Raw genomic sequence first — 23216 nt, 5'->3', positions numbered from 1 at the left:
CGTGGCCACTTGAGTGGCAGGTAAACTGCAATAGACACAGATCGCAGTATTTGAAAACCACGCCCACCGGGGAAAAACAATTCAACCGTCTTCATTGACTTTGTATTGCGAGAGGCCCCCTCCTTGTCATTTCTGGCTTATAACAAAAACAGAATAATGCCTAAAAGCTGTACAGCTAACAAGCCAAAAAACCCAGAAATACGTTTTTATAAGCTGTAGAAGAGTTAGTTTTTAGTACTGTCATCGTGTGTACTACTCTTGCTGCTATTTTTGAACAACTTATTAATTTACGTGGGTTAAATTGATCTCAATATTTTTCTTTAAAGTGTGTTTTTTAAAAAAACAATCTTGACAAATTGTCTTTTGTAATGTTTATTTGTGGATATATATGTTAAGTTCAAATACAAAAAATATATATAGAATTTGCTCTAAATGTATAATCACAATCTTTTCAGCAATCAATGAATAGCATGTGGAGGTATATTCCAAAATGTGCTGGTTTTATTTCTTTACATAAAATGAAAATGATTTAAAACTTCAGTTAAATCTTAATTGCTGTCCCCAGAGCTGACCTCTATGTCTGTCAGGGTGCGAGCGTCCACCAGTTTCTTCAGTCTCTGAACCCATCTCTCGTTTGGGTCAGCACACATCTCATGTCCAGATTCCAACAAGAAACTAGATTTTAAAAAATATATTTTTTTATTTTACATCAAATTCACAATTGCTATTGAATTAAATAAATTACAACAAAAGAAACATACATAATTCCTTTGCTTAGACATGAAGGAACAGTTGTTTGGTGACCGACAACCAGATTTAATGGGATTCTTATATTGGAATAAGAAAAGCAGCATTTATCAGGACCTTCTGCGTCTACAAAAGAACAAACAAAAATACATTATAACAGTAAACACATTTATTTGTTTATTTACTAACAGTATAAAAATCATTTTGTAATAAAATGTAATCTTGCAAATATTGATTATTTGAAATTGTATTTGTCATTCATATATGAAGAATCAAGATAAAGGCGTACATTCTGTTTTCCAGTCAGCAAGGCAAAGAGAGCGAAACAGGTGCAGTGATAAAATGTGTTATAATTAACATTACATTTTGTGTATTCATACAAATAAAAAATATTTTCAAAATAAACATTAAGCAGTTTGTTAAAGCCATCTGTAAAAGAAAATGACACATTAAGAAAAAGACGAACTTTGGGAGCTTGCCAGTGAGCAGAGGACGAAGAGAGCGAGACAGGCGATGAAGATGCAGTGAAGTTTCATGTTGGACGACAAGAGTCACTGCACTGCAACGAAAGAAAACACAAGCAAATAGAAAAAACACCAGCAAATCAAGAAAACATCTTCATTACTTTGACAACACACGTGCTGCATGTACTTGCAACACAAACAAAAAGAAACACATTGCAAATTCTCACAACACAAACAAATACAGAAACCTGCTGCAAGCAGACGAAACGTCAACGGACGTGTTTCTGGGGGATTACAAAAAGTGATGCACCGGTCTGGGAAATGTTTCTTAAAATCCTAAGGCTACATACATCATCAAGCCTGATTTATTTAAGTGTACTAAGTATTTGCAGGGCGTAAGCATATTACAACAATTTACAAAGAATAATAGTCAACTTTATAATTGTTGATAGTCTGAAATAAGAAATAAGTCTTGATGACATACAGTATGCAGCCTACAAATGCGACCTCCAGAGGATGCAGCCTTTGGATTGAGAAATGGCCTTGGTTAACTTATTCGTCCGTGGAAGTGAACCGAAAACGGTGTTTCTTTTCAAATGGAAAGCTGCATTTTCCGGAGGTCGAATATGTGTAGCTTTTTAAATTCTCTTACTCTTCGAATGGTCACAAACTATTTTAATACAGCCGAATGCCTAAAAAGGTTTTTCGTTGGTATATTGTCTGCTTCTGTTGTCAGACAACAAAACAAGTATGAAATAGTGACTGAACGTGACCAATAGACCCGTTTACTGTTTGTACACAATGATGACGTGGCAGCGTATGCGCGCGCATTTTGGCAACAGAAGTATGGCAAGAATCAGCAGTGAACCAACACAGACAACGTATCTTAAAAAGTTTGACTTTATCAACATTTTCAACACAGCTCCAGATCCGTGTAGCCTACTTTAGTGGAGTGGATAGAAGACGTTAGCAGATGGCCAAAAAATGAAGTTGCCAGATGCATATTCGTGTACGGTATTAGTATATTATATTAGTGCAACAAAATGCAACAACCAGACATTTTGATGCTGGTAAACTAGTTTTGATAAACTTTCTGAGTTGCTGACACGTTAAAACCAATGGGGAATAACACCACTTCTGTTGCCAAAATACGCGCGCAGGCTATTTGATAACGTGCGCTGTAAAAGGGCCTATTAAAACTAACTTGTTTATGTACACGTTGTTAACCATCAATCTTACTAAACTGTTCGTCATACTGTCCGTTTAGGTAAAATAGTCTGCTCAGCTGAGCAATGTATGTTCATTTATTAGTCCAGTTTCAAAACAAATGGGGATCAAACAATACCCACGTAAATGATTAGAAATGCTGTTTTGCAGGTACACAGCTCAGTCACACGTCAGTTCCGTACAGGTTGCAGCTCAGCTCACGATCTTTTGTAGAGATAGCGTAATTAGCGTCTCTCACCGAAAAGCGTTACTGCGTACGTCCACAAACAGTGCCCCTGTCATGAGCCCCAAAATCTGCGTCCCAAACCGCATGCTTCCATACTATATAGTAGGCGAATAGCACTACTTCTCGTACTCTTTGCCTACTATATAGTATGGAAGTAGGCGGTTTGAGGCCCTTCTTCTTCTTCTTCTTCTTTGAAATCGTGGTTGGCAAACAAGCTTAAAGGTGCATTACCGCCACCTACTGGACAGCGGATAAAAAAAAATGAGCCTATCCCATTATAATCTGTCAATTAATCCAGTAGTTTATAGGTATATAATTACATAATCTAGACTTTTATAAAATGTTTTTCCTAATAAATATTCTATTGTCATGTTTTGTTGTCCGATTTGATTTTCCAACTCATTTCTAGCCTCCTCATATTTCTTGCAGTGTATCAGAATGTGTTCTACGGTTTCTTGTGCATTACAGTAGCCACAGAATACAGTAGGATGTCTTGTAATTGCCATCTGTTTTTTTGGATTTCTGCCCTGTCTCATATCTACACCGACTTGTTTTTGCATATTGTAAGTGTGTCTCCCAGTGTCTGATATGTCCCAAAAATCCTGTCATAGTTTTAGTGTGTGACCTTTTATAATGGTTTTAATTTCTGCTTTACACAGTGGAACTTGTATGTCAACTTTTCCATGCTTTATTGAGCTTTTTGCCAAGCTATCAACAATTTCATTTCTTTCCACCCATTCATGGTTGGGAACCCAAAGAAATGAGACCGTTAGCCACCTGTCTTGGAATGTAAGAAGCAACTGAAATATTTGGTAGATATGTCCTGCCTGCATGATGCGTTTCTGGATTGTAAGCTTGATAATGCAGATAAACTATCTGAGGCTATGACCACCTTTCTGGAAAAAAAACAATAAAACCATTACAGAAAATTTTAATGGTTTCCAGTGGCATTTATCCTGTCTCAACCTGTAATGCAGATATCGGTGACGTCTTAAATGCTCAAGACATTATTAATCGTTTTACATTGCTCTTGAATTTATCTATGTGCTGGCCCCAGGTCATCTTCTCATCAAAGAGTATTCCTAAGAATCTCATTACATTAACCTGTTCAAGGTCTTGTCCATATAATGTGAGTGGGACTGTTTTGTGTTGTCTAGAGAAACATATAACTTGTGTTTTTGAGATTGAAAGTTTAAAACCCCATTTATTTGTCCATCTTCCTACCATTTCTATTGAATTTAGCATTTTATGCCTTAAATATGTTATATTTCGGCCCCTAATCCAAAGTTCCCCATCATCTGCATAGAGCGATCTTCCAATATTTCAGTCTACTTGACTGAAGATATAATTAATCATAATGTTAAACAGTATTGTGCCTCATATACACTGCCTTGAGGGGTACGATTTTCGACTGTATGTTTTTTGAATATTGTTCTCCTGCTCAAGTCTAAAACCCTCAGAATTACTGAGCTTAATAAGCAGACCATCTCCATAAGCCTTCTCCACATCAAAGAAAACAACAATTACACTATTTATTAGTCTGAGCTTTCCTAACTTCTGATTCCAGCTGTCATATAGAATCCATTGTTCCTCTTCCCTTACGAAACCAGATTTAAATTTTGAGAAAAGATTTTTACTTTTTATAATATTCTAATCTATCTGTGACTATTCTCTCCATATTTTCCCTAATGTTAATGCTACAGGTCTGTAACTAGATGGATCTGATGAGTTTTTCCCAGGTTTGAGTATTGGAACGATCACAGACTGCTTCCATGCTAACGGGACTTTCCCAGCTTATCATACCATATTAAATAATCCCAATGTGTGATATCTCTTAGATAACATATCGCTCTCAACTCAAACAAAGTAAATGGTTGGTCTTACTCTCCCTCTGATATTGTGTTCGTTTCCACTATCCGAGAATTTTGAGCCAATGCTTGGTCTTTATTACGGTGGCCTCGAGGTGCAATTTTTATTTACAAGATTAAAAACAAATTTACAAGTTTTTTTAACAAATGTACAAGTTTTTTAAACAAATGTACAATTTTTTAACAAATGTACAAGTTTTTCAACAAATTTACAATAAGTGAACACATTTACAAGTTTTTAACAAATTTACAAGTGTTTAAACAAATTTACAATGAGTAAATAAATTTACAAGTTTTTTTTAACAAATTTACAATGAGTGAACAAATTTACAAGTTATAAAACAAATATACAATTAAAAAAAAAATTACAATGAGTGAACAAATTTACAAGTTTTAAAACAAATATACAATTAAAAAAAAAAACAATGAGTGAACAAATTTACAAGTTTTAAAACAAATTTACGTTTATTACGGAAAGGGTAGGTACAATAGCCGGAAGTAGTGGCTACAGGAAAGGCGCGTGTTTTGTTAAACACACTCCTAACCGGTAGGTGGCGGTAATGCACCTTAAAGCTGTTTGCCATTCGCCCAAAAAAAAAACAGAAGAAGAAGATTGTTGTCAAACACATCACACTTCTAGCCTTCCAGGTAACGTTAGAAGTTGTTAAAATGTATGACGAAGCTACAATTCGGCAGTTAATTTACTACTTCAATCGAGGCCATTCTTATAATGTCATAGTTGACATGATGGCCACATTACACGGGGTAAGAATTAGTCTGCGCGGTTTAAAATACAAGCTAAAAGAGGCTGGGATGTCTCGTCGTAAAGGATATTCCCCAAGGAATATAGTGAGGAGTGCGATCAGACTGGAACTTCGTGGGCCTGGGCAACTTTTTGGATATAGAACAATGTGGCAAGCGCTAAAGCAGAAGTACCAGCTGACTGTAAAACGGGGTGATGTGATGGTTCTCCTCCGTGAGCTCAATCCTGTCGGGTGCGAAAGGAGATCGCGAAGGAGGTTTGTACGAAGAACATATTACTCAATGGGCCCTAATTATCTGTGGCATGCAGATGGTTATGACAAGTTAAAACCGTTTGGCTTGGCCATCTCAGGATGCATAGACGGGTTCTCCCGGAAGGTGCTGTGGCTGGTCTGTGGCCCAACAAACAACAACCCATCTGTCATCGCCGCTAATTACTTGTCTTGTGTACGATCTCTTGGGCTGGTCCCAATGAGACTGCGGACGGACTGCGGAACAGAGAACGGCATAATGGCCGCAATTCAGTGCACCCTGCGTCACCAGCACACTGACCACTTCTCCGGTGCGTCCAGCCATATGTATGGCACATCCACTAGCAATCAGCGAATCGAGTCATGGTGGTCCATATTAAGAAAGTCAAGGTATGTGATATTAAATACAATCCCACTTTACTCATTGTTTATCCTTACACAAATACTATCCTATTTATTGCATGAAATAGGCATTTTACTTTTTAAAATGTGACACTACACCAATGGAAATTTACATCCCAAATTAACATACTTTTCAAGTGTATGTAAATAAATGTAAATGTATGACAATTATGTGCATTTTCCTCTGCAGGCCTATGTACATTCAGTAAAATTGCTGACCAGTTGAATGTATTCCTTTACAGATCTCAATTTTGGATGGAGTTGTTTGCAGACCTGAGAGACTTGGGACACTTCAGTGGTAGTCACGAAGACCAATGTGTCCTCAGGTATTGCTTTAATGAGGTTATTCAGAGAGATCTGGACGAATGTGTGGAACTATGGAACACTCACAGGATTCGCCCGTCTCGAATGGCTTCTTGTCCTGGAGGAGTGCCCAATGAGCTGTTTCATCTACCACACAGGTAATGTGGATGGCTTACTTCCCTATAACTCAACATTTAATTACTATGTCAAATGTACATGGATTTTAAAGATACACTTCATTTAGATTTGGCTCCAGAGACTGCGGCTTTGGGGTTGACCCGGAAGAACTGGATGCATTTCCAGAAGCAAATCCATCTCTGACTCCATGTGGTGATGCAAACATTCAGGAGTACTTGGACTATGTAATGGAGCACTTCCAATTACAGCAGCCAGGAAACTGGGAGTCTGCATCAGAACTTTATCTACGGCTCAAAGAAATTGGACAGCTGTAATTGCACTATTTACTGTGTACAATGAAACAATTAAACAGATGTTTATAAAACCATTTCTTTTATTATGTTTTATGTTCTTAGAAATACATGTCATTTAAAGACATCCACATAAGATTACACTCCATTTTAACATTACAGTAAAAAGACTGCTCCTGAACAAAAATGTGTCATACAACAATGGTTGACAGACAGTGCACAGAGAACTGACAAATGCAAGTCAATGGCAGAAAACTCTAGTCAATAAAAATCAAAATAGCCATTGATTCTAGCAGTCTAGTCAAACAGTAGACACAGTAAATGTAGACAGTAACAGAACATGGTTTACCGTTCCTGAACAAAAATGTGTCATACAACAATGGTTGACAGACAGTGCACAGAGAACTGACAAATACAAGTCAATGGCAGAAAACTCTAGTCAATAAAAGCAAAATAGCCATTGATTCTAGCAGTCTAGTCAAACAGTAGACACATTAAATGTAGACAGTAAAAGAACATGGTTTACTGTTCCTGAACGAATCATTTGGTGTAGGTAAATGGGTGTACAGCTAATACAACCCTGATTGCTTTTAGAAGCAGCCAAAACCAGGAGAGTTCTGAATGCCAAAGTCCATATTGGACTTGAAGAGTTCAAAATTACTTAACACTGGCAATTTCAATGTGTTAGCACACGTATTTGCCATTGGATATGGTGAATCTTCAATGAATTCCAGTTTTGGCTGCGGGTTCAGCCCAGATGGGGGGAGAGAATTCAGTCCAGTGGCAAACATGAGCACCTCCTCCACTGATACAGCAGTCTGGCCTTCTATAAATGAATATAATTGTTCACAAACATCCTGGTGTTAAAAAGTTGAATTCCTTATAAAGTACTTTACTACTGTTTTTTTTCTTCTGAATGCTTAAACGCTAACCGTGATTCTTATAGCACACTTTCTAAAACTATTACTTTGTATAGCAAAACCACTCACTGAGTTTGCAAAACTAAAAGCACAAACACAGCTTTGCACTCAGTTTGCAATTTTGTTACACAACAAAACTGTAGGAACAATCCCCTGCACATCACTCTTTTTGCAGAACTGTAAACATAACTTACTGCTTTACACTCAATACGAAAACACAATTTTTACAAAGGTTTCAAACCGCAAGCGCGAGCAGCATGTGAGGAGAGCGTTTGCTGCGCGTGGCCATTGTGCTTTTACACCGGCTGCGTTTGCAGTGCATACTGTGCAGTTTAATAACAGTATAAAAATCATAAGTACACATTACTTTATTTTACATGCATTTATGAGCAAAACCTCTTTAAGACGCTTTTTGACGGTCAGTGTAATTTATATAACTGTGATTTGTTTAACTCACATTTTTTTCATGCTGTTCTGGTCAGTGTAATGATAGATGTAGACACAAAACACAATTATAGACATAAAAAGCCCATGGCACATTATTAAATCTGTTTCTCTGAAGTTTTACGATAAAATAAAACATTCACTCAGTGATTAACAGCATGAAGCAGTCGATCGTGTTTCCCTTCAATAGTTTAAGCATAAGATTTAAATTTATAGATGTATCTATTTCTCTGAAGATTATTAGGATAGATGAGGACTCCTGGCAACAGTGTGTTTTTAAATATTTCATTGCTTTTTTTTTAAATTGTTCAAAGTCATGACTGTTTGAAACAAACTTGGCGTCACATTCGTTATTTCATTTTAAAATTTCAAATCAATCCACGACCATTTAAAGCATAAACAATGCACTGTCACTTTAATTGAGCGTGAGCAGCGCAGCAAAACTAGAGCCGACGCCGAAACGATCGCAGCACAGCTGCTTCAGCAACGCCCCTGCCACGTGAGCATGCGCTGCTTATGCGTGCGGTGTGCATGCTTTAACTTGTTAACATGGGTGCCGAAAAAAACATGTGCCACTTGCGCGCTGCTCACGCTTGCGGTGTGAAACCAGCGTTAGGCAAGGTGTGTTAGCTTTTGCAAGAGAACTACAATGTCTGATTTGGTGAAATGTTTTCCTTTTTGTTTGAGTTTTGCAAAAATAGCCAATAGTTAAAAAATGTGCTTAAGCAATCATAAAAAAACTAACTTAAAATAGTGGATTTTGCACTTTTTACAAACCTTGACAATCAAGGAGGTAGTCATTCCAAAATCCCAGGGTCTTTCCCTCTCTGACCCTCCTATTGCTCCCCAATGGACTCAAGTCTGGCCTGAAGAGATCCTCCAGCAACTCAGCCGTGAGCTGCTTTTCTACATGGCACAGGACAGGGGACAGCAGTGCTGGGTACAGCTGCAGTGCGTTGTACAATCCAAGAGCTGAGAGTCCTTCTTTAAACCTGGAGAAAACATGTAACAGACAGATTATTTCCTAATTTACGTGTCACTAATCTGCAAGCAAAATTCCAACAAACAAGCAAAAAACATGTCCATTGGCTGCCAAAGACTTTTATACGTTTAATTTCATACAAGATAGATTAATACCTGTCAATCACACACATGTTACGATCAATGATAAACCATCTCAGGAAGTCGGATACAATGGTCATCTTGTCCTCAAGGGACTTCACAGATCTGAAGCACCCTGCAGTCTGCAACATCGTGCTATGCTTAAGAGTACAGTCTTGCAGATCTTCCAAGGAAGCAGCACTCTCAATCTAGAAGACAGAAAAGACCAAGAAACATTCAGTATACAAACCATTTCTACAGTATCTCTTCAATCTCTTTTGATCCCATTTTTGGTTAAATCACATGATGAAGATACAGTACATGTGCTCATAAATAAATCATTCCCTACATACAGCTTTCAGTGTCTTGCAAGTTCGGAACACCTCAGTGTGAAGCGCCAAACGCTAACTGTGCACATTAACTGTGAGTGTTGAGCATCCAAAACTTTAAATTTTAATGCCTTGGTTGATCACACTGAGGATACCAGACCTTGCCAGGGCCTTAACTCTTTTCCTACCTCTCTCAAAGCTTGCCCTATCTCTTCGTCGGTTATTAAATTAACTGTGGCTTTGAAAGAGGGCTGGCCTGCAAGGAAATGCACAAAATCTTCTGACAGGAAATGAGGGCCCGGACCGCCATGTACTACTGAAACTGCGATCATCTTTCCTGCCAGGAAGTACTCGTCCTCCCTGACAGCTGCGAATGAAAATCATTAATTCAAATCATTCATTTTCAAAACTAAAACACAGCACCTTACATTCAAAAAAAGAATGGTGGTCATTTTAAAGGGACTGCAAGTAGGATTTACCCCCATCTAGTGGTAAAATTGTATTTTGCATTCAAACGAACAGTGCTCTCTAGTGCCTCGCCTTTCCAAAAGCGTGTTGCAACTACAGTAGCCATTATGTAATCACTGATCTCCTTGTCCGTGTCAGCTGGTTCACGTGTTCTGAATGGAAACGCGTTGTGGAAACGCGTTGGTAGGCTAGTGCTTTTTGTCCCTCTCTGCTATTACAGTTTATCAATACGGCGGAACGACATGGAAGCCTCCTTGGACTTACCCGTTCAATGTTAGTAAAGAGAAGAAATTCTAAGCTTACAAAGAAAAGTCAGATCACTGGCAGAGGTCATTTGACACCAACGAGGACATATTTATGAATAAAGACATTGATTTTGATTAATAAAACACTTAAAACCCTACTTACAGTCCCTATAAGGAATACTTCACCAATTCAGAAAAGAAATACAGAAATTTCACTCCCAGGGGGAAAATCCAGGTAGATACCACAGCCAATCAAAATTATTACTAGGTTTCTAATTATTCAAAGCTTAATTCAAATCGATGAAGTATCCCTTTAAAATAACAAATACGGTGCAAAATGACCCATAACCCTGTTGTTCAAGGTCATCACATGCAGCCCATAGGAAAAAGAATGAGACAATTTTGGACAACCGGCCAAGTTATGGACAGGCAGCTTAAAGCAGACCCAATAGGGGATAGAAAACTGAAAGTAAGGAGTTATGGGTCATTTTGCGCCAGATTTGTCCTTTAAGACAACCAAGCATAATTCAACTGGTTGATGACCGGAGCCATTTTAAAGTAAAAGAACATATAAATTATATAAATGTGTAGTGTAAGTACAAAACCATGCATACCCTTCGCATTATAGGTAATGTAACGATGCCCTTCTGGTCCACTGAAAATCGGGCGATTTTTCAGATGACTCATTAGGAGAGTCAGAAATTCTCTTTTTGGCCCACCTGTATCCACAGAATCTTCAAACACCCCAGCATCATCAGTAAATCTGACCAACAGGTCGCATTTTTCTGAAAATGTGCTTCGCTTGAAACCTCGTAGAGCTCCATCCCACACATCTGACCGGCAAACATTAAACCTGCTGACCCTTCCATGATCAATACTTTGAGAAAGATCATAGATGATATCCGGTAATGTAATGTCGGAGTCCATCCTACAGTTACACAAAAGGGTCTTGCATTGGTGAAAACAGCAAGAAACATAATCTGATTGTGATGTGCAGTGAAAGGCTACTTTGACATGTAGTAATTCCATCTTTGTCCACTCATCAATATACAGACATGCTAGACTGCCTGTAAACCAACACTGCTGACTTCTTATAGAAGTGGGCTTAATTGACTAAGAACTTGTTAAAATGACGGCTGATAAAGGATCTTGACTTTATAAACCCATGCGCCACAGTGATTGCTAACGTACTACATTCTATGTCTAGTATTACATACTTCATTATCTATTGTGTCACCATAAAAGACGCATCAAAATGCAAAATTGTGTGTTTACACTACAGAACATGTGTATACATGCGTCTCAAACCACCTCCACTTAGGGTATTTAGAACGAGCCACTTGTGATTGGATAGCCCTAGACACATTCTAGTGACACATGTAAACAGGCTCTAAGTGAATGGCAGACATGTAGCTTGATTTATAATGTAGCTGAAACATAAGCTGGGTTGAGTAGGACGTGGCTATCAAATGTCTGTCTAATAATGATCATGTTGCAAATTCAATCTTAAAAGTCATTACAATAAAAGTTCTATTTCTTTGCAGTTACCAACTTACATTGTCTTGCCCCCTACATCCATAGGAACAGGAGCAGGCATGTCATCCTCCTCCTCCTCCTCGGTTTGTGGTGCATACACACATGTGTATGTGCTGTAAAGGTTGAGCCAGACAAGAAGCTTTCTAACCTTAGCCAACACTGTACATAGTCAAAACCGTACTATACAGTAGTGGTAAAAGTATATTGATCATTTGGTAATATAGTTCTACATTAATATGGATACCTGTAGTACTTTAACATGGCTGGTTTAGGTGGATCCGGACAATCCTCAGAATCAGATATGACAATCTGAAAAGGAAATTGACAGAATATTTTTTTATTGTCAAACACCACAAGCAGGGTTTGAAATTCCTATACAGTTCCCATTTCAAGATTCCATAATTTTACAACAGTCAAATTTAGAAAACCTACTGGTCACCGGCATACACTTTTGTAATCAATGTAACCACTTAACACCACAACAAGTAAAACAAGCATTTGCCAAGCTATCAAAAAAAAAAAAAACGGCCTTTCTAACTGATATTCTCACGTCTATCAAAAGGTTTGGGGTCGCCTCTGTGGCGGCTGGTGACTTCTTTTTTTTGAGGGCGCACGATGCAAAGTTTGTCACAACATGTATGTAGCCCGTCAAGTGTGTGGTTCGTAATTTCAAAATATGTGTTCTGCGCTTTGAGAGATCCTATGTGCATCACGTGTTTTGTCAAAATAAGTGCCTGCTGCAGATGCGTCTAAAGGGTTTATGATAAAAGAGATGCTCGCGTTTGCCAGATACTCGCATAATCTCATGCTTAATCAGAGTTTACTGTTAAGTGATTGTCTTGCGTGCATTTTGTGAACATGAGCGTCTCTTTTATCATAAACGGTTTTGACGCGTGTGCAGCAGGCACTTATTTTGACAAAACACTTGATGCACACAGGATCTCTCCACACGCAGGACACATATTTTGGAAAAGGGAACCACACACATGAGACTCCAAACACTTATTTGAATTAGCGCCCCTTGGATGAGGAGTCACAAGCCGCCACTGGGTCGCCTCCTCATTTCACCACGGGCCTTCAATAAATCTGTCTTCATGAAAAAGCAGCCTGCCATGCTTTAAAATCAAATCACATTTTTAATAATTCTCAAAACTGAATAGGAACCCAGAACAATGGACTTAAAAAGAAATGTACTTGAATACCTGCTCAGTTTTCTGTGTTTCCATTCTGAAATGAAATTCAGAGGAAGAGAAGAGTATACAAGTTATGGTAATCTATAATAACCTTTATAATATTTGCTCGATTTTTATGGTCAGACAATCATGGCTAAAATTGTTGGCACACCTCCCTCATGATTGGTTAGTTTTGGAACAAAACTCACACACTTTTGAAGGTTTTTTGACGAAATAACCAAACCAGGATATTTTTAATAGCTCAACACAACAATTAATTTTCCTTTTACCACTGCAAAAGACACTTGTTGTGAAGGGTGCCAATACTTTTGACTGTGCAGTATTGACTTCCTGCGACATTTTAGTGGCATTTTGTGTTGAATTTGGGGAAATCAATTGTTGTTTTGCTGCAATGAGCTATTGAAAACATCCTGGTATGGTTATTTCATCAAAAAAACTTCAAAAAGTGTGTGAGTTTTGTTCCAAAACCAACCAATCCTGAGGGGTGCCAAGACTTTCAGCCATGACTGTACATTTCCTGGGGCTATTACAATTATGACATCTGATAAATAACTGAAATTGAGAAATTAGAACTTACACTTCTTGCTTGATTTGGTGTTTGGGTGTACTCTCATTCAGAGGTTCACAAAGCTGAAGTGGAAGAAATACAATTGAATACAACAAACAACTAAATTTGTCATAATATCGTAGTACAAACACTTCTGATCATGTAAAGCACAAGTATATATAATCTTAACTACAGCGCCTGTTTCATATCATCTCACCACGGTGTCCGCCTCACTGAATTCCAAAGACCTCCGGGTTCTCACAATGACTTCGGAATCTGAATCTGAATCAGGATCAGCATATGCTACATTCAAGAATTATCAAAACACATTATTATGATAATGACTAACATTATGATTATACAAATCACAGCAATGACAATGTGAAAAACATGTAAATTATGTTATATTATATTATATTTTATTATAACCATGAAGAATACATAAATATTACCAGATCCACTAACCTTCTTGGAAATGTTCATCCGGACATACAAAAAGTGTAATGCGGCAATATGGCTTGCCAATTTCTTTTTTATATTCAGCTAAAAGGAATGGCTTTTCGGTCCCAGGGACAACCACCACCTCGGAGCCATCGGGAAACAGAAGACGGTAGGGTCCATCATCCATGTCTTTGTTGAATGTTTTCAATTTCTGGACAGCCTGTTTTAGAAGGTCAGCTGCTGCTACCTCTGGCATGGTCCATAATGGGAGCATTTTCCCTCTCACAGGTTTGAGGTCGACTCCATTGCGCAACATCAATCCAACGTTTATCTAAGACAATGTAAAAATACTAATATTAATAGGCCTGCACAAGACTTTCTTCAAGCATCTTGTGTACGTAAATGTCATTATTATTTAAAATATACTGTAAATTGAACTATTGACATGACATAGTGGTAGTAGATATAGACCATCATTTCTATAATGACATGTTTAACAATGTTGTCTTTGTTGTTGTTTTTTGTTCATATTTCATGCATTAAGGTCAACATAACTTTACCTGAACTTTTTTCTTTGTTTGTGGCAAGGCTGTTTTTTTTTGTGTCTCTTCGTTCAGTTCTTTCTTGTGACTTGATAGCCTTGTAGTTCATGAATTGCTTGTATGTTGCACACCTTGTGCTAGCTGTAATAAGAACATGGTCAGGGATAAACATAGATTCTTAATAGGTAACGTTACTTGTTAGTGTTATCAACAGAATATATTGGCATTAACAATTGTTTTAGAGCTACTACTTCTAGCATAAAGGTGTTTTTTTTAACATACTTTGTTTCTCGCTATCTGCTATTTTCACTCATACTGATGCGAGTCTGCTGTGATTCCTTAAAAGTTACGTCAAGCTATGCGACTCAACTGTTTCCATCAACTTTATTCGCATTAACTTATGGTTTTATTGTGGTAAAAGTGTAGTAACCCTGGCTTTTTTGTGTATTGATTACTATGAGCAAAACCATGGTTTAACTATGGTTTTTGAAAACCATGGTTGTCAAAACCATGCTTATTTTGTGGTTTCCGTGGTTTTACTACAGTAACCATGTTTTTTTAACAGTAGTAAACTATGGTTAATTTTCGTAAGGGTCTAGCGAATCAAATATCTATGTGCATCAGAAATTTAATGCGCATTTCATGTGTTCCCAACCGGGATGTTTTTAATCCAATAACGTTAGTTAAAATGCGCATTAAAAAGTTGGATGGAAAGTAACACAACTTCAGTCACCTGGACTGGACTGGATAGCAAGCCGGTTGCTATTTGTTGTTGCTAGCTAGTTTAAGAAAGTACTTACTAGTTGCTGAAGTAGTTGCTATTTCGCCATCATCTGCGGCGGAACTTGAGGCCATTTTACTGCCGTCAGGCAGAAATGTTAGGCATTTTCCACATTTGTGACAGAAACGGCTACGGTTGATGGGGGTCCCGGCGCCGCAGTAGGGGCAGAACATAGTACAACAATGAACGCTGCTGTTCGAAAAAGAAAACAAACGGGCATTTCCTGTAGCCACTACTTCCGGCTATTCTTCTTCTTCTTCTGAAATTGTATGGCGGTTGGCAAACCAGCTTATGGTGCACTACCGCCACCTACTAAACTGGAGTGTGGAGCACTTCCGGCTATTGTACCTACCCTTTCCGTAATAAACGTAAATTTGTTTTAAAACTTGTAAATTTGTTCACTCATTTTTTTTTTTAATTGTATATTTGTTTTAAAACTTGTAAATTTGTTCACTCATTGTAATTTTTTTTTTTAATTGTATGTTTGTTTTATAACTTGTACATTTGTTCACTCATTGTAAATTTGTTAAAAAAAAACTTGTAAATTTATTTACTCATTGTAAATTTGTTTAAACACTTGTAAATTTGTTAAAAACTTGTAAATGTGTTCACTTATTGTAAATTTGTTGAAAAACTTGTACATTTGTTAAAAAATTGTACATTTGTTTAAAAAACTTGTACATTTGTTAAAAAAAACTTGTAAATTTGTTTTTAATCTTGTAAATAAAAATTGCACCTCGAGGCCACCGTACTTTATACTGTTTAGCAATTGCAGATATATTTTCAGTGCTGTGAATTTTGACAAATGTTTCGCTAGAATTTCGCTCTTTAATTTATCTCACTAATGCCCAGCAACGTACCACCAACTTGAATTCCCTGCATCGTCATTTTGCCTTTTGAACTGTCGATCAATTCCGGACAAAGCCCCTTATCTCAATGAAATAATCACTCACAATAAGCTTGACATTCCTACTGAAACTTGGATGATTTACTGCAGTTGAATCTCCTTGTCCCAGAGGGATATAAGTATCTGTCCATTTGTGGTACACAAATGGTTAACAGATCTCGTTCTTTGCAATGAGTCCTTGTATCTTTGTCACCTTTTTCACCCATAATGAGTCTGCAATCCTGTTAGAAAAGTAATTTTATAATTCAATATTTCCAACAGCATATGAATTTACGGGGCATTACATTGCTTGGCACTCATGTCTGTCTTGTCGTTGGTTGGTCATCTTGCATATCACTCTAAAAAATTTGCTGTAATTTTGCAGCTGGTTGCCAGTAACTTACTGTAGACGATAAAGTCAAAAAAAAATTCATGTTCATTTAACTTTGAACAAAATGTTGCCAGTAAATAACATAAATGTAAAATCTACAGTAAGTTACTGGCAGCTAGTTGCCAGTAATACCCATTAATACTGTAATTTCTACAGACATTTTTTTACAGTGTGATGATCTCACCATTTTGATCTGTTGTATCAATTTGTTAAAACATGGGCCCATAACTTTTCACTACTTACCTCTGTTTTACCCAGGAACAAGTGTCATCTCATGGTTTGAAACCACACAGGCTTGAAGCAGGAAATGGTTGGCTTTATTTATTAGAGGTGTTATAGTAGTGCTTGCAAAGTTAGTGTTGGTGTGGCTCAGTTTCAATTTAGTTGGTGCCTAGTATAATGGCTTTATGGGCTTTTAACTGTGCAATTCTGAAGAAAAACTAAAAGGATTTGATGCAGTAGACTGTGCAATACACAAAAGAGAACTAAGATATAATGAACAGCAATGTATTGCCAACCTCTAAAACATGTTTAACGTGTGCCAGACTATTTACGTTCATTAAAGGAGCATTTCACCCGAAACATTAATCTTTATTGAAAGTGCGTCATATTTGTGAATTTGGTGCCTATTTGACCGAGAAAGTTGGTGTTTGTAGTCTTACCCCCTCAACAAAGATATTGGACTTCCTGCTTTCAATAATGCAAAATTATGATTTTTACATCATTGAAAGAAGAAAGTGCAACACTTAAATCTGTATTTCTCCTGTCTCAGTGGCATCTGAGGAAATGATGCACGACTATTCAAAAACATGACTGGGGTTCTAACTATACAAAGCTTAATGCAAATGGGTGAAGTGTCCCTTTAATGTTTTACTCTTGGTTTAAATCTTCTTTCCTAAGTGATTTTAATTGTATCATGATGGTAAAGGTACAAATCTAAAACAACCCTACAATTGAATGCAGTTGTTGTGCTAGCTCCTATCAGAATACTTAAATGGGTCTAAAAAAATATTTTTTTATTTTTGTAATTTTTTTCCAAAAGATTTTTTTGAAGTATGCGTGTTGTCTGTACCAGACTTCATACTTGAACATTGTCAGCTCCTCAGCTACTAATTGTCCCTCGTTAGTTAAAATACATGCAGATCACACCCATCATGTGTAAAAATACAATCTTGACAATTTGTCTTTTGTAATGTTTATTTGTGGATATATATGTTAAGTTCAAATACAAAAAAAATATTGCATTAGCTATAAATGTATAATTACAATCTTTTCAGCATTAAATGAATAGCATTGTGGAGGTACATTCCAAACTGTGCTGGTTTTATTTCTTTACATAAAATGAAAATGATTTAAAACTTCAGTTAAATCTTAATTGCTGTCCCCAGAGCTGACATCTATGTCTTTCAGGGTGCGAGTGTCCACCAGTTTCTTCAGTCTCTGAACCCATCTCTCATTTGGGTCAGCACAGATCTCATTTTCAGATTTCATGATGAAACTAGATTTTCAAAAAGATTTTTTATTTCACAACAAATTCACAGTTGCTATTGATTCTTATTCAAACACAACAAAAAAGACTTACATAATTCCTTTGTTTGGACATCCAGGAAGAGTTGTTTGGTAACCGACAATCTGCTGCAACGGGATTCTCATATTGTAAAAAGAAAAGCAGCATTTATCAGCATATTGTGCACCTACAAAAGACCAAACAAAAATACATTATAACAGTAAATACATTCATTCATTTATTCATTTACTAACAGTATGAAAAATATATTTTTTGTAATAAAATGTAACCTTGCAAATATTGATTTAGAAATTTTAGGCCGTCATTCATATAAGAAAAATCAAGATAAAGGCGTACATTCGCTGTTTGCCAATGAACAGACGGCGAAGAGAGCAAGACAGGCGATGAAGATGCAGTGAATCCTCATGTTGAAGTCTTTGGTTGTTGTTAATCAGTAAATTTTGTTGTGTTGTCAGTGGCAGGTCGTCTTCAGTTTGATCACCTCACTGATGCCGTGCCATTTATAAGGTGTGCGTTTATGAGTGGGGCTGTACTTTTTCCACTACACAAACCCCATAGGTTCAGTCCAATGAGGAACAAGTGACATCACAAGCCTGGCGGAAAACCATGATGTGCAATGATGCTATATAAACCACAAATCAAGCCTAATACATCTTTCATTAGCATTTTGAGGTTGCAAGTCCTGCCCCATGTTCTCTAGTGAAATGCATTGCAACAAAAATCCCTTTCTGTGGAGTAAGATGAGTCTGGGGCTTGTGATGCAGGAAATTGCAGTTCACTCTACTGATGGCTTAAGGTGAAAAGTGGTTAGACTGAAAATCATTTGTGTGGTTAACAGATCTGCAAACAGCTCGGTTAATATCAACAGTTACTTATCGAGTTTAAACTAGTTAACAAATAATGCTTTATCATGGTTTGCTATCTATGTAATCAGTTTTATATTAGAAGAGCATGCTTAAGTAATACTGTATAGTTCTTTGCATTAGGTTCTCAATTAAGTTTATTTCTTTATTGTCCTCAGAATTTAGGCTATTCTGGTCTTTTTTGTGTGGGGTCACTGTTCCCCTTACCCGCTGTTTCTATTACATCACTTCCTCATCACTCTTCACATGTGAACATTGTATCTTTTTAAAGACAAGTAACCATGATGTTTTCTGTGAAAGGAATAAAAGACAGCTCGATTTTCAAAGTTGTGCGTATATGCATTGAATGACTGAGGCATCACTGACACAGTTTATGTAGTTATGTACTGTGTAGGCTCCTTACACTAAGTGTGTTGTATGCATGTAATGCATCCCAGCATGAGAGCAACTCTCTGTGTGTCTTTATGTAAACATTTAGATTATCAGAGAACACAACAGTGCTGTCTGTGGCTCCTCAACACAACACGCATTTCTCTGCTAAAAAGGATATTGAGTGTGTTACTAAGCAGTTTTACTGAGGCATTATCAGAGTATGTTCATCAAACCACAACCACAATCTCAAAAACAATCAACACAACCAATGCAACCTAATGGTGCTCCTGTACAGCTCAGTGGCAGAGCGTTGCATTAGCATTGCAAAAGGTCAAGGTCAGTTCTATTACGCCAAAGTGCTGTACATATAGAATAATCGAAAATTAATCAATAAATTTAAATAAAAACAATTACAATAAAACACACCATGCACTTATACAAAGACCAGAGAATATAAATAAATCTTCAGACATGATTTAAAAGTGCAATGTGTAACTTTTAGAAGGATCTCTTGACAAAAATGCAATATGATATACATAAATGAATTATCAGTAATGCATAAAGACAAAATGAACTGTAGTGTTTTTAATACCTTAGACTGAGCCGTTTTTACACTGAAGAAAATTATAAACGCAACACTTTTGTTTTTGCCCCCATTTTCATGAGCTGAACTATTTATTATTTCTCTTTAATATTGTTCACAAATCTGTCTAAATCTGTGTTAGTGAGCACTTCGCCTTTGCTGAGATAATCCATCCACCTCACAGGTGTGGCATATCAAGATGCTGATTAGACAGCATGATTATTGCATAGGTGTGCCTTAGGCTGGCCACAATAAAAGGTCACTCTTTAATGTGCAGTTGTATTTTTGCCTCAGAAGTTTTGAGGGAGCGTGCAATTGTCATGTTAACTGCAGGAATGATCACCGGAGCTGTTTTCGTGAATTGAATGTTCATTTCTCTACCATAAGCCGTCTCCAAAGACATTTCAGAGAATTGGCAGTACATCCAACCAACCTCACAACGGCAGACGTGTAACCACAGCAGCCCAGGACTTCTACATCCAGCATCTTAACCTCCAACTGTCAGAAACCATCTCAGGGAAGCTTATCTGCATGCTCGTCATCTTTATGGGGGTCACATTTGATGGCATCTGGTACTTTGGAGAGGTGTTCTATTCACGGATGAATCTCGTTTTTACTGTACAGGGCAAATGGCAGACTTGTGTTAGGTGGGTAAGCGATTTGCTGATTTCTGCGTTGTGGATCGATCGTCCCATGATGCTGTGGGGTTATGATATGTGCAGGTGTATGTTTTGAACAACTGCACAGGTGAATTTTATTAATGCCATTTTGAATGCACAGAGATACCGTGACGAGATCCTGAGGCCCATTGTTGTGCCATTTATCCACGACTATCACCTCATGTTGCAGCATGATTGTTGCAAGGATCTGTAAAGAATTCATGGAAGCTGAAAACACCCCAGTTCTTGCATGGCCAGCATACTCATTGGATATCTCACTTATTGAGCAGGTTTGGAATGCTCTGTATCGGTGTTTACGACAGTATGTACCAGTTCCTGCAAAAAAAACAGCAACTTTGCACAGCCATTGAAGAGGAGTGGAATGAGACATTTGAATTAGGCGTTTGACAGGGGAGACCCTCGCAGCATCCGACGGGGGCTTTGGCTGAGATGCTCGCATCATTGGATGGGAAAGCCCTACCGGCAGTCAAACAGGGAGCACCTTCACGAACTAGAATGAGGTGTGGTATTAAACAAGTTTAGGCAAATTGATTGGGAGGCCGTCGCAGTATCCAACGGAAGCTTTGGTTGAGATGCTAGCAGCATCGTACGAGACGGCTCTGCGTGCAGCAGGTAAATGCTGGTGTGGACGGTGAGAAATTTAATGAGCGAATTGAGACATTTGAATTAGGCGTTGGACCGAGGAGACCCTCGCAGCCAATACAGAAGTGACTTAAACTGCAATTCATTGACTGGCCGCTAGAGGCTGGCTCCAAAAGGGAGTCAATTCCCATAGACCCCCATGTTAAAATGCTCAACTTTACAGTAGAAAATAATGTTTACATCCTGGTAAAAAAGTGTTTTTGGTTTATTTTTGCTAATTTTGACATTCATGACAACTGTGAGGGGGGTTGATTTTTTTGTAACTAATTCATTGAAATTGTATTAAGCCTTAAAATTCAGCATAATTAGGGCGTTGCCACTTGAGTGACGGGTGAACTGTCACTGCTGTCACTAGAGTCGAGCTAGGTGGGCGTGGTTTCTGCAACCAGCCACCTCAGCTGTACCCACGTCCTGCCTCTTTACCCATATTTAGCTATCCGCGAGTGATGCGTGTTGACGAGTAGAGTAGATGGTGATGGCAGGCACCGCCTACTACTGGATTCAGACTCACTGACTATGAGTTGTTAAAACACGAGCAGGAGAAATGACGGGTTTAAATTGATGAGTACTAATATTCTGTCAGAGTCCGATGTTGTTAATAAATATGCTGAGTTTTGTACATTTCGGAGCAATTGATGAGAGAGGTTTGCACAGCTTTCAGACACACGAAAAACAACATTTGACCACATTTGTCTACTACACCACAAAAGCAATCCGTTCTAATACGTTTTCGTCTACCCCTGAATGTGGTAGAAACTGGATGAGCTCAAAATGTTTTACATCCTGTTTACACCTGTATTTAGCGTTGTCCACATCTTAATACCAGATGTAAACATCCTCTTAGTTGCAATAGATATTTACAAACCTAATTTGATGATGACTAGTTAATCCTTTTTATTTAGCCAAGTATTGGCTGTACCAGAACATTGTCAGCTCCTCAGCTACCGATTGTCTCTTGTTAATTAAAATACATGCAGAAAACACCCATTTTTGTAAACAACATAATTATTCAGTATAGAATACAGAGGCATACAGAGGCAATGTTTATTATATTATAGACATTTATTATCTATTTCATTTATTAGTAGAAAGTATGAATTGGTAGTTGACATCAGAATTGTAGTAGAGTTAGTTCGTAGTGTCATCATGTGTACTACTATTGTATTGTAATTTGTGTTACGTGAGTTAAATTGATCTCAATATTTGTTTTTTAAAATGTATTTTAAAAAATACAATCTTGACAATTTGTCTTTTGTAATGTTTATTTGTGGATAGTTATGTTAAAGTTCAAATACAAAAATTTGCTATAAATGTATAATCACAATCTTTTTAGCATTAAATGAATAGCATTGTGGAGGTTCATTCCAAAATGTGCTGGTTTTATTTCTTTACATAAAATAAAAATTATTTAAAACTTCAGTTAAATCTTAAGTGCTGTCCCCAGAGCTGACCTCTGTCATGTTTGTCGGGGTGCGAGCATCCACCAGTTTTTTCATTCTCTTAGCCCATCTCTCGTTTGGGTCAGCACAGATCTCATTTCCAGATTGCATGAAGAAACTAGATTTTCAAAAACAAACAAAAAATATTTTACAACAAATTCACAATTGCTATTGACTCTAATTAAAATACAACAAAAGAGACTTACATAATTCCTTTGTTTATACATGCAGGAACAGTTGTTTGGTAACCGACAATCTGCTTTACTGGGATTCTCATATTGGAATACGAAAAGCAGCATTTATCAGGACCATTCGCATCTAAAAAAGAACAAACAAAATTACATTATAACAGTAAGTACATTTATTTATTCATTTCAGTATAAAAATAATTTTGTAATAAAATGTAACCTTGCAAATATTAATTATTTGAAATTTTAGATCGTCATTCATATAAGAAAAATCAAGATAAAATTGTACATTCGCTGTTTGCCACTGAGTAGAGGGCGAAGAGAGCGAGACAGGCGATGAAGATGCAGTGAATCCTCATGTTGGAGTCTTTGGTTGTTGTGAGTAAATTTTGTTGTGTTGTCAGCGGCAGGTCGTCTTG

General features: G+C 37.3%; 3 protein-coding genes and 1 long non-coding RNA gene across 8 annotated transcripts; 1 reads left to right on the top strand and 3 right to left on the bottom strand.

Moving 5' to 3' along the window:
* Positions 1 to 351: 351 nt before the first annotated feature.
* LOC129429102 (C-C motif chemokine 18-like) lies at positions 352 to 23216 on the bottom strand. 4 transcript variants are annotated; one of them, XM_073856268.1, is made up of 3 exons: positions 23087 to 23216; positions 22816 to 22927; positions 352 to 675 (listed from the first exon to the last, which is right to left on the bottom strand). In XM_073856268.1, the coding sequence occupies exons 1-3, from the start codon at positions 23154 to 23156 to the stop codon at positions 549 to 551; spliced, it is 309 nt and encodes a 102-aa protein (XP_073712369.1). In that variant the 5' UTR covers positions 23157 to 23216; the 3' UTR covers positions 352 to 548. The 4 variants fall into 4 exon arrangements, with proteins under 4 accessions (XP_073712369.1, XP_073712371.1, XP_073712370.1 ...); XM_073856270.1 differs by lacking the exons at positions 352 to 675; positions 22816 to 22927 and adding exons at positions 17682 to 18000; positions 18085 to 18196 and having other exon boundaries at positions 23087 to 23161; XM_073856269.1 differs by lacking the exons at positions 352 to 675; positions 22816 to 22927; positions 23087 to 23216 and adding exons at positions 17682 to 18000; positions 18085 to 18196; positions 18367 to 18655.
* On the bottom strand, positions 762 to 2829 carry LOC141350604 (uncharacterized). Its single transcript, XR_012358713.1, has 3 exons — positions 2561 to 2829; positions 1214 to 1306; positions 762 to 873 (listed from the first exon to the last, which is right to left on the bottom strand). It is a non-coding gene; the product is annotated as an uncharacterized lncRNA (long non-coding RNA).
* Positions 4963 to 6966, top strand: LOC129414925 (uncharacterized). The gene is made up of 3 exons (XM_055169038.2): positions 4963 to 5935; positions 6190 to 6408; positions 6495 to 6966. The coding sequence occupies exons 1-3, from the start codon at positions 5202 to 5204 to the stop codon at positions 6700 to 6702; spliced, it is 1161 nt and encodes a 386-aa protein (XP_055025013.2). The 5' UTR covers positions 4963 to 5201; the 3' UTR covers positions 6703 to 6966.
* On the bottom strand, positions 7050 to 15643 carry LOC129414923 (G2/M phase-specific E3 ubiquitin-protein ligase). 2 transcript variants are annotated; one of them, XM_055169037.2, is made up of 13 exons: positions 15245 to 15643; positions 14463 to 14585; positions 13927 to 14233; positions 13679 to 13764; positions 13492 to 13544; positions 12924 to 12948; positions 11966 to 12030; positions 11742 to 11834; positions 10905 to 11113; positions 9661 to 9839; positions 9180 to 9352; positions 8820 to 9034; positions 7050 to 7504 (listed from the first exon to the last, which is right to left on the bottom strand). In XM_055169037.2, the coding sequence occupies exons 3-13, from the start codon at positions 14216 to 14218 to the stop codon at positions 7269 to 7271; spliced, it is 1626 nt and encodes a 541-aa protein (XP_055025012.2). In that variant the 5' UTR covers positions 14219 to 14233; positions 14463 to 14585; positions 15245 to 15643; the 3' UTR covers positions 7050 to 7268. The 2 variants fall into 2 exon arrangements, with proteins under 2 accessions (XP_055025012.2, XP_055025011.2); XM_055169036.2 differs by having other exon boundaries at positions 10800 to 11113; positions 15245 to 15638.

This window comes from Misgurnus anguillicaudatus, chromosome 18 (genome assembly GCF_027580225.2).
Source record: "Misgurnus anguillicaudatus chromosome 18, ASM2758022v2, whole genome shotgun sequence".
Classification (NCBI taxonomy): domain Eukaryota; kingdom Metazoa; phylum Chordata; class Actinopteri; order Cypriniformes; family Cobitidae; genus Misgurnus; species Misgurnus anguillicaudatus.
Note: the sequence above shows the minus strand (reverse complement) of the source record. Positions and strands in the feature narration are given on the sequence as shown.

What these genes read in the sequence shown, in the direction of transcription:
- LOC129414925 (XM_055169038.2), top strand. Translation starts at nt 5,202, where the DNA reads ATGTATGACGAAGCTACAATTCGGCAGTTAATTTACTACTTCAATCGA. An exon ending in TCCATATTAAGAAAGTCAAG is followed by an intron (nt 5,936 to 6,189) that starts GTATGTGATATT and finishes ATTCCTTTACAG; the next exon opens with ATCTCAATTTTGGATGGAGT. An exon ending in CTGTTTCATCTACCACACAG is followed by an intron (nt 6,409 to 6,494) that starts GTAATGTGGATG and finishes CACTTCATTTAG; the next exon opens with ATTTGGCTCCAGAGACTGCG.
- LOC129414923 (XM_055169036.2), bottom strand. Translation starts at nt 14,218, where the DNA reads ATGTTGCGCAATGGAGTCGACCTCAAACCTGTGAGAGGGAAAATGCTC. An exon ending in CATTACCTATAATGCGAAGG is followed by an intron (nt 9,840 to 10,799) that starts GTATGCATGGTT and finishes TTTCATTCGCAG; the next exon opens with CTGTCAGGGAGGACGAGTAC. An exon ending in TAGGGCAAGCTTTGAGAGAG is followed by an intron (nt 9,353 to 9,660) that starts GTAGGAAAAGAG and finishes TCTGTCTTCTAG; the next exon opens with ATTGAGAGTGCTGCTTCCTT.
- LOC129429102 (XM_055185597.2), bottom strand. Translation starts at nt 23,156, where the DNA reads ATGAGGATTCACTGCATCTTCATCGCCTGTCTCGCTCTCTTCGCCCTC. An exon ending in CTCAGTGGCAAACAGCGAAT is followed by an intron (nt 22,928 to 23,086) that starts GTACAATTTTAT and finishes GTTCTTTTTTAG; the next exon opens with ATGCGAATGGTCCTGATAAA. An exon ending in TGTATAAACAAAGGAATTAT is followed by an intron (nt 22,728 to 22,815) that starts GTAAGTCTCTTT and finishes TTGAAAATCTAG; the next exon opens with TTTCTTCATGCAATCTGGAA.